This window comes from Corylus avellana, chromosome ca11 (assembly GCF_901000735.1).
Source record: "Corylus avellana chromosome ca11, CavTom2PMs-1.0".
Lineage (NCBI taxonomy): Eukaryota > Viridiplantae > Streptophyta > Magnoliopsida > Fagales > Betulaceae > Corylus > Corylus avellana.
In genome coordinates, this window is record NC_081551.1 from 6039085 (window position 1) to 6053573 (window position 14489).

The 14489-nt window shown below is 35.2% G+C and overlaps 1 protein-coding gene across 1 annotated transcript; it reads right to left on the reverse strand.

The window, feature by feature from the left end:
- Positions 1 to 6148: 6148 nt before the first annotated feature.
- Positions 6149 to 12580, reverse strand: LOC132165788 (ribonucleoside-diphosphate reductase large subunit). The gene is made up of 17 exons (XM_059576472.1): positions 12013 to 12580; positions 11598 to 11659; positions 11391 to 11478; positions 10350 to 10613; positions 9969 to 10209; positions 9816 to 9892; positions 9454 to 9624; positions 9262 to 9354; positions 9020 to 9169; positions 8844 to 8930; positions 8545 to 8709; positions 8342 to 8461; positions 7771 to 7973; positions 7535 to 7684; positions 7303 to 7450; positions 6663 to 6746; positions 6149 to 6568 (listed from the first exon to the last, which is right to left on the reverse strand). Exons 1-17 carry the CDS (start codon positions 12238 to 12240, stop codon positions 6470 to 6472), a joined length of 2430 nt encoding a protein of 809 aa, XP_059432455.1. The 5' UTR covers positions 12241 to 12580; the 3' UTR covers positions 6149 to 6469.
- Positions 12581 to 14489: the final 1909 nt, after the last annotated feature.

A 14489-nucleotide genomic window follows, 5' to 3' on the forward strand; every position in this document is an offset into this window, starting at 1 on the left:
ACCCGTTCAAAAATCTCTTTGGCACCTTTAGAAAGAGACTCTCACATATTCCTCCTCGATCCCATCTATAGTACTTTCTTATTTCAAACTTTGGAACCGCCCAAAAGGTTTTCAAACATGCCAGTGCATGATCTCGTCAAATGGGCGTTCTGCGGCTTCTGCCGATCCACTTTGGTGCAATTCCCACCCACCCACCTACCCCCCCAGAAGTTGGCAAAGAGGACATCTAATTTTGGTCTCAAAAAGTTTCCTATTTTGTATTTTCAGCTCTTTATATTATTTTCTTAAAAAAAAACATGGGCAACTATGAAAGATTGAAATGAAAGGTCATCGAGGGGTAATTCAATCGGCTGTGAACCACGCTTCATGAAACGGATGTCACTGGTTCGAATCTTCCCTTCTCCTTCTTTTATGTGAACATGTAAAAAAAAAAAAAAAAAATTGGAAAGAGATATATATATATATATATGGGAATAGTTTACATTTTTATGGAATTTTGGTGCCTACGGTGATTAATAAATTATATATAGTACATATTTATTTGAGTAAGAAAGCATTTATTCAACTTAGGAATAAAAAAAACATAGCATTAAGTTATTCTAAAAATGGCTTCTGAGCAAAGTCAAAAGTCAAAATTCAAAGTATAAACAGGCAAAAACATGCATAAAAGGATGGAATAGTTGAAGACAACGCATATGGGAATGATGAATAGTTTGAAAAGGGAGTGTTACAGTGAAGTCCATGACATAATAAATTATATACAGCTACCACCCAATTCCTTCCTAACAATAAATATTTGACTTTCTTTTATTACCCACTGGCCTTTGACAACACGTTTTTATACATCACCGATAATATACTATTAAACACCGTCTTGTCATTGAATATTGATGATGAAAGGTTTTTTTTCACTCGCTTCATATTTTTTTAACAATTGGTTTATTAATAAAAACGTAATTTTTAAAACCACACTTAATAAAATCGTAATTCCAAACGAACCTTAATACAATATAGAAGTTTTAGAACATTGGCCGTAGATGCTCTTAAAGCCTGTTTGAATTATGTTCGAAATTAAAGCCTCTATCTGTTTGAATTATTTTCAAGCTGCTGCGTTTAAGACTTTTATAAGAGCAAACAAGTCTCAAAGAAAACATTTTTTTTTTTTTATATATAAGTTTTTTGATAAACAGATTCATTTACTTAGACACGGTTTTTTAAATACTAAAAACACTTTTTAAATTCCTTAATGCAATCTCAAATAAACGTTTTAGAAGCGTTTTGCATGGTTAATGGAGGTTGATCCAAGTCTCACGACACAATACTCCCAACTCCAGTATAATTCCACTAAAAAATTGTTGACCCACCTATCAAAACCAGATAATTTGGTCAATTCAAACAAAATACCATAAAATAAATAAAAGTCCATCACAACCCTAGAAGTGCATGCACATATCTGAAACACATGCCCAGACAGACAGACAAAGAAAAGCAACGGTAGGGAACCCCGTTGTTTGTTTGACACAGACAAATGGATTTTAATTTTAATGGAGGTTTCTCTAAAACCTTTGCAAAAGAATCAAAACGTGTTCAAACTCAAACAATTTGTCCGAGTCATTGTAGTTGCAGCTACTCACACGACCGCACGGTACCGTTCAAAGGGTTTGAAAATATTCCAATATCCCCAGCACCCGAAGCAACAAGGCACCACTACTTTCTGGAATTCTAATAAATTGCACCTTCAAATGCTTCTAGAAGGAATTAACAAGACTTTTCGGATAAAATCAGAAAATAAAATTAAAATAAAATTCTGTTCGTTGAAAGAGTTTTGATTAATTTGGTTTGGTTCCGTTATAAAATTAATTAAGTAATTAAATCTATCATCTTTTATGGACTTAAAAACTTGTATCATAGTAAAGTTTTTGAATTTGAACATTGTTCCCGGCGTTGTCCCATCTTAATTGAAAATTTTACGTGTTAAATCTCACTTATCGAGGGTAAATGTTAAAGAGCGATGCTACATACTCAACTTAATTACATCTCATTAAACTGATGTGACAGTATCTATTGGTTATTGAATCAGCCTTTATTATGGTGAATTATGAGCAAATATTTTAGTTTATTTGTTGAAAGATTAGTACAAGAATCATGGGGAAAGGGCATAGGAAAATTCGAATAGAGATTTTCGGCAGCCAAGTTGAGACATCCAAGAGTCAGACATTTTGTTCATTTAAAAAAAAAAAAAAAAAATTAAAGAAGAGAGATATTAAAGGAGAATCCAAATTTGAGGTATTAGCACCAAATTTGAGACATTAGCACTAAATATAGGATGATCGAATCCCTTTTGGGTGATACCATCCCTAAAGGGTTAACCTTCCACCCCTAGGTTTTAATTTTGAATCCAAAAATAAGTTTTAAGCCATTAGAAACTAAATATTAACTCATAGAAATTTAACTAACAAAAAAAAAAATCAACAAAATTTTTTATTATTATTTTTTTTAATATATGTCCGACACTAGGCTGCCAAATTTTGGCGAGAAATGCTAGAGTCCCAACTTAGAGGCCCAACTTAAGTCCAACTTTTGCCTTATAAAAATGACATTTTTATGAAGAAAAATATAATTTTTGTATTTTAAAAAAAATACCAAATAAAAGAAGAACCAAAAATAGATATTATTCATTCACACATTTTTTTTCATTTGATGTTTAGTTTTTTTAAAAATAAAAAAATAAGATAAAAGTTAGACTTAAGTTGGGCCTCTAAGTTGGGTACCTATCATCCCTCAATTTTGGCAGCCGCATAGCAGGACTCGGAAAATTCTAAGCATAGTAATTAATGAAAATATCAAGATTTGTGAAAATTTGAGTATTCCTTTGAATATCCTAGTTCAGAATGGGTGACGGCTTCTGACTAATCTCTCTTTCAGTTAGGTGGTAGAATGGTTTTAGCTTGTGGTTTATTGTGTAGGAGACTGGTTGTAATTGTTTGTGTTTGGGTCTGGTTTTTCTTTTGTTTGTTGTACAGAACCAAGTTCTAGCTTATGCTTCTTGCTGGTGTGTTTTGGCGTTGTGTTGGAATGAAATTTTTATTCATAAAAATAAATAAATAAATTGTTAAAATATCAACTAAATGACTGTTGTGCTATTTATCATACCCCGTATTTTTCAATTATTATTTTTAATTAATGACTGATCATAGAATTGGTTTTGCTCCTCAAAGCAGTAGTTCCCTAAACACCCATTACAAATATCATTATGGTTTGAGTCGTACACTTAGAATTTTTGACCCGGAAAAACATGTAAGAGTAGTATGAGGACCGTTCAAACAAATTCTAAAGTTTACAAAATTAGAAAAAAAAGAAAATTCTAAAGTTTACTTTGATTCTAAAAGTCTTTGTTTTTGACATATTTCCGATCCATCACTCTTCCATCTTTCATCTTAGGCTCCGTTTGGTAAAGGGTTTTTAGGGTTTTCAGTGGTGGAGCCACTTGAGGCTTTGGGGGTGTCACGGCACCCCAAAGCTTTAAAATTTTATTTTATATTTTTGCTATTTTTCTACCCAAGTTCCATATGGCAACCCCAAAAAAAGGAATTTTTTTTTTCTCTCTTACTAATGCAAGTTATTACTCGGTACTCTCAAAAAATTTTTAACGACACCCCCAATATTAATTGTCTACCTCCGCCACTGGGTGTTTTAGTAGTTTGATACTATAACAAAAATTGATTTATGAAAAAAAAAAAAAAAAGAATATATATATATATATATATATATATATATAAAAGTAAAAAAGTGATTGATGTAATGTAAAAAGTAAGATAAATAGTATTTAATCAAAATCATTTAACAAACACACCCTTAATTAGACTGATTGTAACAGCACAATATAAAATGCACCCATGCAGCCTCTTGCCCACCATCTTTCTTCCTTGAAAAATGAAAAAATCACACTTAGATTCAGTCAAAAAAAAAAAAACTTGTTAATCAACAATAAGCATTCACTTTTCTTGAAACTAATCCATCACTATCGCTTGCCAGACCTAGCGGTGAAATGCACCATAACATTAACACTTATTGTCATCAAATTTCTGGACTTTTGCATGGCATGTGTGTATGACCAAATTGCTACACTATCAGGTTTCTTAATCTCTCCATTTGACTAGGTTCAAATATTTTAATTTTATATCAAATTTTACTCTTATATATCTGCTTGTAAGGGAAGGGTGCTCAACAGCGCTTCTATACATCTATATATAATTAAGATTACACTTAATTTACATTTTCGAATTTGATATCTATGACAACCTACTATATCTTGTAAGTTGTTTGCTCTTTTGATTTGAACTTGGTACTGATACCAAATGATACAAACTTAATGTAAAACTAAGCTTTAAAAATTTTCAAATACTTATATACACATAATTAAGATTGTACATATATTTATCATCATGCGGTTATTGCACTAAAAAAAAAAGTACAATAGGAAAGTTTATAAAGTAACGATATATAGAAGTCTTTCTAGATGAGTAGTGATTTTTGGCACGTACACCGGCATGCTTGAACAGTAAGCATGCCGGTGTTAAAATATTATTAAAATAATATTTGAACAGTAAAAAAATAAAATAAAATAATATTTTAACACCAACATGCTTACTGTTCAAGCATGCCGGTGTACCAAAAATCACTACGTACTCCTTTCTAAATATAAGAAACTTCTACACATATTTCATCAAAGAAGTTTCAAAATTCAAATTCCTTTTGGATACTTCAATCAGTCGTAGCCTAACTTGAACTACATGATAAAGATGCAAATGCCGAAATGGACAAAAAGAAATCCTGATAATTCAAACCCTCCAAGCAAAAAACCTATGGCTGGCAATTTTGACACGACCCAACAACCCAACACAAACACGACACGAAATTAGCGGGTTTGGGTTTACCTTAAATGAGTTTAGATCATAAACGAGTTGACCCGTTTATGAGTGTCTAGAGGGTCGTGTCACAGGTGACCTGCCAGACCCGTTTACTTCTTTTTTTTTCTTTTTTTTTTTAAACCTAATTACCTAAAGGAAAAACGCAGTCTCTAGACGAACTAGACCTCTCCTAGTCCTCACGCTCACGCCGCCGCCGCCCCTCTTTCTTTCTCCAACCTTTTCCATTTTTCCTTTGTTTCTCCAACCTTTTAGATGATGTAGATTTTTTATTATTTTTTTTTTTCTAGACAATTAAGCCTATTAAGTGATTTGGTGCGGCTAGCCTACTAGGTGTTTAATTTTAAAAGATAATTGCTAAAACTATTATTATTTTATTAAAAGAAAAAATCACTTTTTAAGTTAAACGGGTAAATGGGTCATGTCGAGTGACCCGTAAAAATTCTCGTGTCTTGTCATGTCGTGTCTGGTGGGGCCGACCGGTTTATTAAACGGGTCGTGTTTGAGTATACATTAAATGAGTCGCAAGTCATAAACAGATCAACCTACAAACCCGTTTAACACCGATGTGCTTACTATTCAAGCACGTGATTTCATCAAAGAAGTTTCAAAATTCAAATTCCTTTTGGATACTTCAATCAATCGTAGCCGAACCTGATACTACAAGACAAAGATGCAAATGCCGAAATGGACAAAAAGAAATCCTGACAATTCAAACCCTGCAAGCAGAAAACCTCAACTTGACACAGAAATTGTCATGGCGTGGTGTTCCGTGCAAGATGGAAATTGTATTAAAAATATAAATATAAAATTATAATGATCAACTCCTACTCTTCAAATTTCATATTAGATTCATATCAAAATCGTAAGTCGTACAAGCCTTATATAATACATCAAGTTCGGATTATGTCAAAACATAAGAATAAGATCCTAATTTCATGTTTAGTTGTAAAAAATTGGTAACCCTAGCATGCATAGGCAACTCAGCAACACAATCAAGCCTAGCCAATTTATGGCCCATTAACAGTTGAGGATTGTAGACCCAAAAGCCAATCAAATGTAACAAGCTCAAGCCCAGAGGAAAAAAGTACAAGTACAAGCCAGTATCCAGGGATTTTAGGAAAGGAAAACACTAATGTGCAATCACTGGAGAATTTAGAGTCTCCTTGTCACAGATCCAATAAATTTGTAAAATCTCAAATCTAACAAATCATTTGGAATAAAGCCAATTTCCATTTATTTACAACACCAGCTCCAGTCTTTAACTTGTAATGCATGAAGCACGAAATCAATACAAAATACATATGTAACAATTAACAAACCAGTACCAATATACAGAGACTTCGAAGTCATTGAAGGTTTGATATTATAGTGTTTGATTAGTAGACTTCTAAACCTATATGCCCCTAAAAACTTCAAAAATATCATCTTAATTAGAGCATAAGAGCCTGAAAGCCAAAGCTAAATTTCTGTGCTCTGAGCCGAAGAGAAAGAATCTCAACCAGAAGAACGTTTTTTGCCACTCCATATATAGAACCCTTTTAACTTCCACAAGCCATGCACTCTTCACGGTTTGTAAGAGAGCATACCATCTGTGCCATCTTGGTATCAACATCATCATCCACCACCTTGGGTTTTTCCTGCATTATCAAAAACAGTTCACATAATTATATACAGGAAAAAAAAAAAAAAACTGAAACTGTGAAATCAGTAGCAATCAACATTGATCATTACGTTGAGAATAGAAGTATCGACAGTGAACTTTATGGCATCAGCTGCTGCTCTTGATCGCAGATAATACATCCCTGTCTTCAGACCCTTCATATTCCCAGGAGAAAGAAGAAAAGAAAAGCAATCGTTACAATTTGTGTTAAAAGAAAATTACAAATGGCACATCTTTCAAAAAAACCTAACAATGCGACAGGTACCTATATCATATTGAAAGATGCAGCAGTTGAAACAACACAATATCAAGTTTTTAAATGAACAGAAGAATATGTAACCATATAAAATTGACCTAGTGTTTCTGTTATGCTCAAGAAAAATAAAACATCTGCTTCCTAGATTGTCAAAGCAAGGAACAACCTTCAACCTCACCACATAAGGTAAAATCATTGGCCAATTGCACAATACATTCATTTTGTTGTCATTGAACAGAAATAATTTACCATCCAACAAGGTTCAATTCTTTAAAAAAGTTAAAACCAACCATAAGACCAAATGCATCCTATGGCTAATGATATACTGCCACATTATGTAACCATTCATCACAACTGGAGCACATATATCATCCTCTGAATCGTAACAAAGAGGGCTGGATTTTTTTTCATATAATTCCCAAACTCAGATGTTTACGCAGAACTAAAGTTAATACCTTGGACCACGCATAGAAGTGCAAGGAGGTAAGTTTCCCAAAATTGGGTTGGTCCATATGAATATTGAGGCTCTGACTCTGATCTATGTAGCACCCACGATCAACAGCCATATCAACCAAAGTCTTTTGCTTGATCTCCCAAACAGTTCTGATTGCAGCAAATTGTCTTAGCACAAATCCAAAGTATCAACCATACTAAAATAGGAAAATACCAAGTAAATACAACTCATACTTGTAAATATCTTTCAGTTCATCAGGGATTTCTGGTATCTTCTGAACAGAGCCATCCTCATAAATTATCTGATTCTTAATTGCAGGAGACCACACACCCATCTCAGTTAAGTCATGAAGAAGATGTTTGTTCACCACAACAAATTCACCACTGTAGAGAAGGAGAGATGAGATTATAAGGCAACCATGGACATTTAGTACTAAAAAAGCTAAATCGTGTAGGATGGCAAATCAAACCTTAGAACTCTGCGACTGTATATATTGGAGGTATATGGTTCAAAACACTCATTGTTTCCAAGAATCTGGCTGGTGGAAGCAGTCGGCATAGGGGCAACAAGAAGTGAATTTCTAACACCATTCTTAGATATCATCTCCCTAAGAGCATTCCAGTCCCACCGATCTGAAGGCGTTACACCCCACATGTCTGGCTGAAGAATTCCCTGCACAAGATAACAACCATCTAAGCAGGCAGCTATAACTAGCATTGTATTGTGCAAGTGCATAGGTGCCATCTTTTAGGCCTAAGAGATTCAATGGAACTGTTATGGAATGTCAGATCAAGAAATGCCATGCATCAAATTGTTTTGGATGAAACCTTTATCGTTATGCATTGGAGTAATTCTCAAAGAAATTCCGTTACATGTGATAAAGTTCTCTACATTGTGGGGGAAACCCCCATCTAGGGTCAGTTGTCTCAAAACAGATCACAATGACAAAAGCCAATATATATATTAACGAGACTAAAGCAATCAAACTGCAAGATTAAAGCACTCCCATGTCCTGCACAATCATTTTCACAAGTAAATACCTTGCTCACAGGACTCCCATTATATGATTCATAGGGCCCTTCTTTTGCAGCTAACTCTGAGGAAGTTTTCAGAGCATGATAGTATATGGTCTCAAATATGTCTTTGTTCAGCTGTTGAGCCTGCAGTCCATAGTCAAATCAACTATTAACCTAAATTATTCAAATTAAGGTTACGAGTACCAAATGCCAGAAATAAGCGTTACCTCAGGTGAATCAAATGCCATGCCAAGCAACATGAAAGTATCAGCAAGACCCTGAACTCCAATACCAATAGGCCTATGTCGGAAATTTGACCTTCTTGCAGTTTCAACAGGGTAGTAGTTAACATCAATTATTTTGTTGAGGTTATAAGTAACCAATGCAGAAACCTGTCCCAACAGTACAAGGAGTAAAGTTACAAGCCAAATTCTTTAATAGTTGACATTCTGCAGAGGGGGCAAGAAAGGAGACATTTATAACAAGATGCTAACATGCTAATCAATTTGGTAACAAAAGCTCAAACCTCTGCTAGTTTGTCAAAGTCAAAAAATCGATTCTTAGAGCCTCTGCTACCAACAATCTTAGATGGATGTGACTCCATAGGAACCCCCTGGTAAAAAAGCAAAACAAATGTTAAATCAATAACTGAAACCAACAAATAGGCAAAAGTCTTGACATGTTTGCCAGATGCACTCCCACCTTCTCTCTGACATATCGCGGAAGAGCAATTGATGCCAGATTGCATACAGCAGTCTCTGTTGGACTTGTATACTCAATTATCTCAGTACACAAGTTTGAAGATTTGATGGTACCAAGATTCTGCTGGTTGCTTTTCCTGTTGCAAGTATCCTGTAAAGAATGATAAAGAAAAAGAATTTGAATAAATATTGCACAAATTAAGAAATGAAACATAAAAAGTCAGATAAATTTCATTGGATGACCTTGAAAAGCATATAAGGGGTTCCTGTTTCTATCTGGGATTTCAAAATCTCAAACCAGAGATTCTGTGCTTGGACAACCTTCTTTGCCTTGCCCTATAAAGAACAATAGTGGATGATCAGTAAATAACAACCAGTAAACCACAAAACACATTTAACAGGACCAAAATAAAGCCAGGGAAAATTTGGACATACCTCTCTTTCATATTGAGTGTACAATTTCTCAAATTCTTCACCCCAACAATCTGCCAAACCTGGAGACTCACTAGGACAAAACAACGACCATTGTCCATTACTTTGCACTCTTTCCATGAAGAGATCAGGCACCCAAAGAGCATAAAATAGATCCCGTGCACGATTCTCCTCCTACAAGAATAAATGGTTAAAAACTTATCATTAACAGCCAATTGCTTTAAATACTGAAAATAACAGCCAATACAGCTCAAATTAAAGAAAATATAATATCATACACATGGGATAAATAAGGATAACTTTGCAGCTAATGGATAAACACTATTGCTTCATGGCTAGTTAAAAACAACCCCATTTAACCATACCTTCCCATGATTCTTTCTTAAATCTAGAAACTCAAATATGTCAGCATGCCATGGCTCCAAGTACACAGAAAATGCACCTATAAGCAGGACACATACAATATTAGAACAAAATACTCTTCAAACAGTATGCACAAGAAAACATCATAAGCATACCCTTTCTCTTGCCTCCCCCTTGATCAACATAACGTGCTGTATCATTAAATACACGTAGCATTGGAACAATGCCATTGGATGTCCCATTTGTTCCACGAATATAGCTACCAGTGGCACGAATGTTGTGAATCGAGACACCAATTCCTCCAGCTGATTTGCTGATAACAGCACACTCCTTCAAGGTGTCATAGATGCCTTCAATGCTATCATCTTTCATGCACACTAGGAAGCAGCTACTCAACTGCCAAGTTACATCAACAAAAGCAAAGTCTCACTAACCAAATCACCCCTTTAAACCAAACATATTCTCAATAACCATAACACCCTTTCACATCACAATTGGAAGAGGAAAAAAAAACAGAAGCCTATACACAAACATACTTGAGGCCTGGGAGTTCCGGCATTAAAAAGGGTAGGAGAAGCATGAGTGAACCACCGCTGAGACATCATATGGTATGTTTTGATAGCAGAATCAATATCATCCTTGTGAATTCCAACAGAAACCCTCATCAACATGTGTTGAGGCCTTTCTACAACCTTTCCTTGGACCTTCAATAGATAAGACCTCTCAAGGGTTTTGAAACCAAAGTAATCATAGTCAAAGTCTCGATCATAGATGATCTCACTGTCCAAACGAGCAGCATTCTGGGGGGAAAAAAATCAAATCAATAAAGGCAATAATATTTAACACCCATATCTTTGCAAAGACTTCCGGATCATACACTGTTATTTTTCTTTCATTTTCATTATTTTTCTTAATTTTTCAGATGACAAGCTATCTAGAGCTGTTCAAGTTGAGAGAATCTAAAACACCATAAGACAAAAGATATTGCATTACTGTTTTTGTTTATCAATAAGTTACAAGCAACTAACCTCCACCTTGTTCTTACAAGGGGAGGAAATGCCAATTGAGTACTCAAACCAATACGTGGAATACACCTTGAGAATCAAACAATTGAACTCCAAAAGAGAAATGAAAAATCCATGATGACCATCCTATTGCCAAAAAATTTCTTCATTCAAACCAAACTTAACAGTACAAACTTCAGACAACCTCTTACCACAACTGTGGGAAAAAAATCAAGATAAAATTTCTTCAAGAAAAGAAAAATCAAGGGTCCCAGTAATGAATTAATGACCATAGTTTGTCCATGTCATTGTATAAGCAATCAATATTTACAAATCAATTGTAATAGTTCTATAAGCAGTATGGACATGCTCCACTACTACTCTTCTATGCCTAAACAATGACAAAAATATCAAAGTATAAAAATCATCATTTAATCTCAAAGATTAATCAATAAATTAAACTTTTAAAAAAATAACAATAATGATAGCACAAGCGAACACATAGAAGCAAAACTTTAAAATGCAAAGTTCACAACCATGCCTATTTTTCAGTAAGAATGGCAGTGTAATTACCTTCATGATTATTTCATAAACATCATCAGCAATCAGAGGAGCCTTCTGCCCAGATCTCTCATTAAAATGGTAGTACATGTCTTTGATCCTGCATTGAACAATCACCCATATCAAAATGTAGTATCTTTTTTTTTTTCTCTAAATTTTGCAACCACATCTGCTAGTTGAAACTAAAGAAAAATATAATTGAATTTTGGTGATTCTTACGTCTCCGAGAATGACTTCTTCGTGTTCTTGTGCAGATTTGAAACAACAATTCTTGCAGCCAACTGCATCATACAATATCACAAAAAGGAACAGATCAGAACACACACAGTCATCTCTAAGCATTAACTAAACAATCCACAGCAAAATCATAAGAGTTTTAGAAAATATACAAAACCCAGAACCGAAAATCATTAAAGAAAAAAAAAACCTACAAAAAATAATCATTGCTTTTACCGTTCTTAGTCTATGAACATAACCTACATACAAATTCAACGGAAATTGAGAAATCAAACCAGACCCAGAGACAAAAGCCGCAAAATTTATTTTGATAACCAGGCCAAACCCATCATAAAATATATCAAAGAAACAAAACCCGGAGCCAAAAGATCAACAAAGAAATGGTGGCCAAACTCACAGAGGCATAGTCGGGGTGATTGGCTGTCATGGCGGCGGCAGTCTCGGCTGCCAACTCATCGAGCTGGCTGGTGGTGACGCCCTTGTAGACCCCAGCGCAGACCTTCTGGGATACCAGCACCGGGTCGCAGTGCTCCATGGTCAACCCATAGCTCAGCTTCTTCAGCCGCGCCGTGATCTTGTCAAAATGCACCGCTTCCTGCCGCCCATCCCTCTTCACCACATACATTTTCTAACTACTCTCGCGCGCGCGCACTCTCTCTCTCTCTCTCTCTCTCTGCCTCTGTCTCTGAGGAATTTCGTCGAACAAGTCTGGTGCACACAGAAAATGAGAGAACGTGGGTCAGTTATATAAAGGTAGGGCGCGTTTGAAAATAGGGATTAGGGTTTAGTCTGGTTTTCGTGGGTTTCCCTCTAAGAGGGAGTTTTGAGATTTGAACTTTTCGCGCCAGAATTTGGGGGAGCGTTAATGCGGCTGTGGGTGTGGGTGTGAGCGTTTGTGTGTAGATTGGCGGGTAAACGTGGGGGCGTGGTGGAGCTGGCGATGTGTTGGCGTGGGGACCACTCAGTTGATGACACTCTTTAATGAATAAAGCATTCAAAACGACAGGGAAAAAGCGAGATTTGTTTTTAATTGTTTGGATTGGGTTTGAACTTTGAATAGAGAGGATTGGAAGGAACGGGGCAATGCAAATTCCAAATTGGGGCGCCATTTTTCTTTTTCTTTTTTGGCGGTTGGTCTCAAGACTTTAAATTTTTTTTTTTTTTTAAAGAAAATTATTAAAATTAATCAATATGATTTGCCCTTGTCATAAATAAATTTGTGAGATTTCACAATAAATAAATAATTGTATGCGGTATGTCTACGTAATAAATAAGTCATTTCATACCATTTTTGGTTTTTTTTTTTTACCTAAGTAATAGACAAATACAAACTTGCCCTTAAAGAAATAATTATAAAAAGAAAATAGAAAGAAAAGAATATATTGGGGCTCTACTAGGATGGCTAACCACCCCTTAAAAGAGCCTCCAAGCACATTTATGAGTGGCCTCACAACCATAAGGAGACTAGACGATACCCGTTAGGATTTGCTCCAGACTAAACTTAGTGGACTAGACCGCGCTCGGAAACCTACCAAGATACAACCAAGACCCCACCAAGTCCCAGCTGTGACATTTTTATAATTTAAAATTTGATATGATTAAATGAAAAAGAAAAAAAAAATTGTAATTATATATATTTTTTTTCTGTATGTGCAAAATATTGGAAAATGTTTTTGTTAAAAACAATTTATGACATTAGGTCCTAATGGGGTCCTAGGCAGGTCTCAACGGGGTCTTGGTTGGGCATATATATATATATATATATATATATATATATATTTCGTAAGCGCAAAATATTGGAAAATGTTTTTGTTAAAAACAGTTTATGACATTAAGTCCCAAGGGTCCCAGGCAAGTTTCAACGGGGTCTTGGTCGGGCCCCGGGCCGGTCCCAATCAAGTCGTGATGAGGTCCCGATCAAGTTCTGATGAGATCTTAGATGGGTCAGGTTGGGTCATAGGTGGGTCTCAACGGGGTCCCAGTTTAGTTCCAATCAGGTCCCGGCGGGGTACTGTGTGGGTCCCTAGCAGGTGCCAGTTGGGTCTCGTCGAGGTCCCGATTGGGTCTCAATTAGGTCCTAGTGGGGTCCTGGTCGAGTCCCTGTGAGGGTTTGGGCAAGTCTCGGCGACGTCCTAGTTAGGTTTGTAAAATAGAAACTATTTTCCTAAAATTAAATAAGATTTTTTTGTCAAATGGAATATATTTTCTGTTTACTATTATTTTACGTCGCACTAAACAGTCGAAAATATAAAAAATATTTTTCAAAAATCATTTTATGTCAAAACAAACGGAGCCTAAGTGAAAAATTTTTTTAAAAAAATGTCGTTAAACCCATATACCAAAACAATATTTAACCCTTAAAATTATTGCTCCCCTGCACTACCTTAGAGCACAGGATCTCACACAATAGTGGTTAATTTGGATCCTTGATGAGCAAGCCTCATCTTGGATTATGGACTTTTGAAGCGGGCCTATCCTCAAATATGAAGCATAGAAGAATTCCATATGGGCCTGGACAATAGAAGCCCAGCTGCTTTTATTTTTTTGGGGGACCCTAAATGTTGTTTATTGCTTAAAAACCCCCCGATCAAACTTCTCTCTCATTGAGCACCTAGAATATGTTATGTAACTCCATTTAGGCCCATCATCTGGTTAAGCATTTAGGTAAAACTTTACATCATAAATTTACAAAGAAAAAGAAGTTAGTAATTTCCTTCATTTATCACTTAAGACCTCAATTAATTGACAAGGCAATATATTTCTCACATTGCTTGTAGAGGTGCGTATTCATCTAATATTTAATTGTCACAATGTCACAATAATGTAATATAATATCATATTGTGAATATTATATTACATTATTTTAAAATTTTA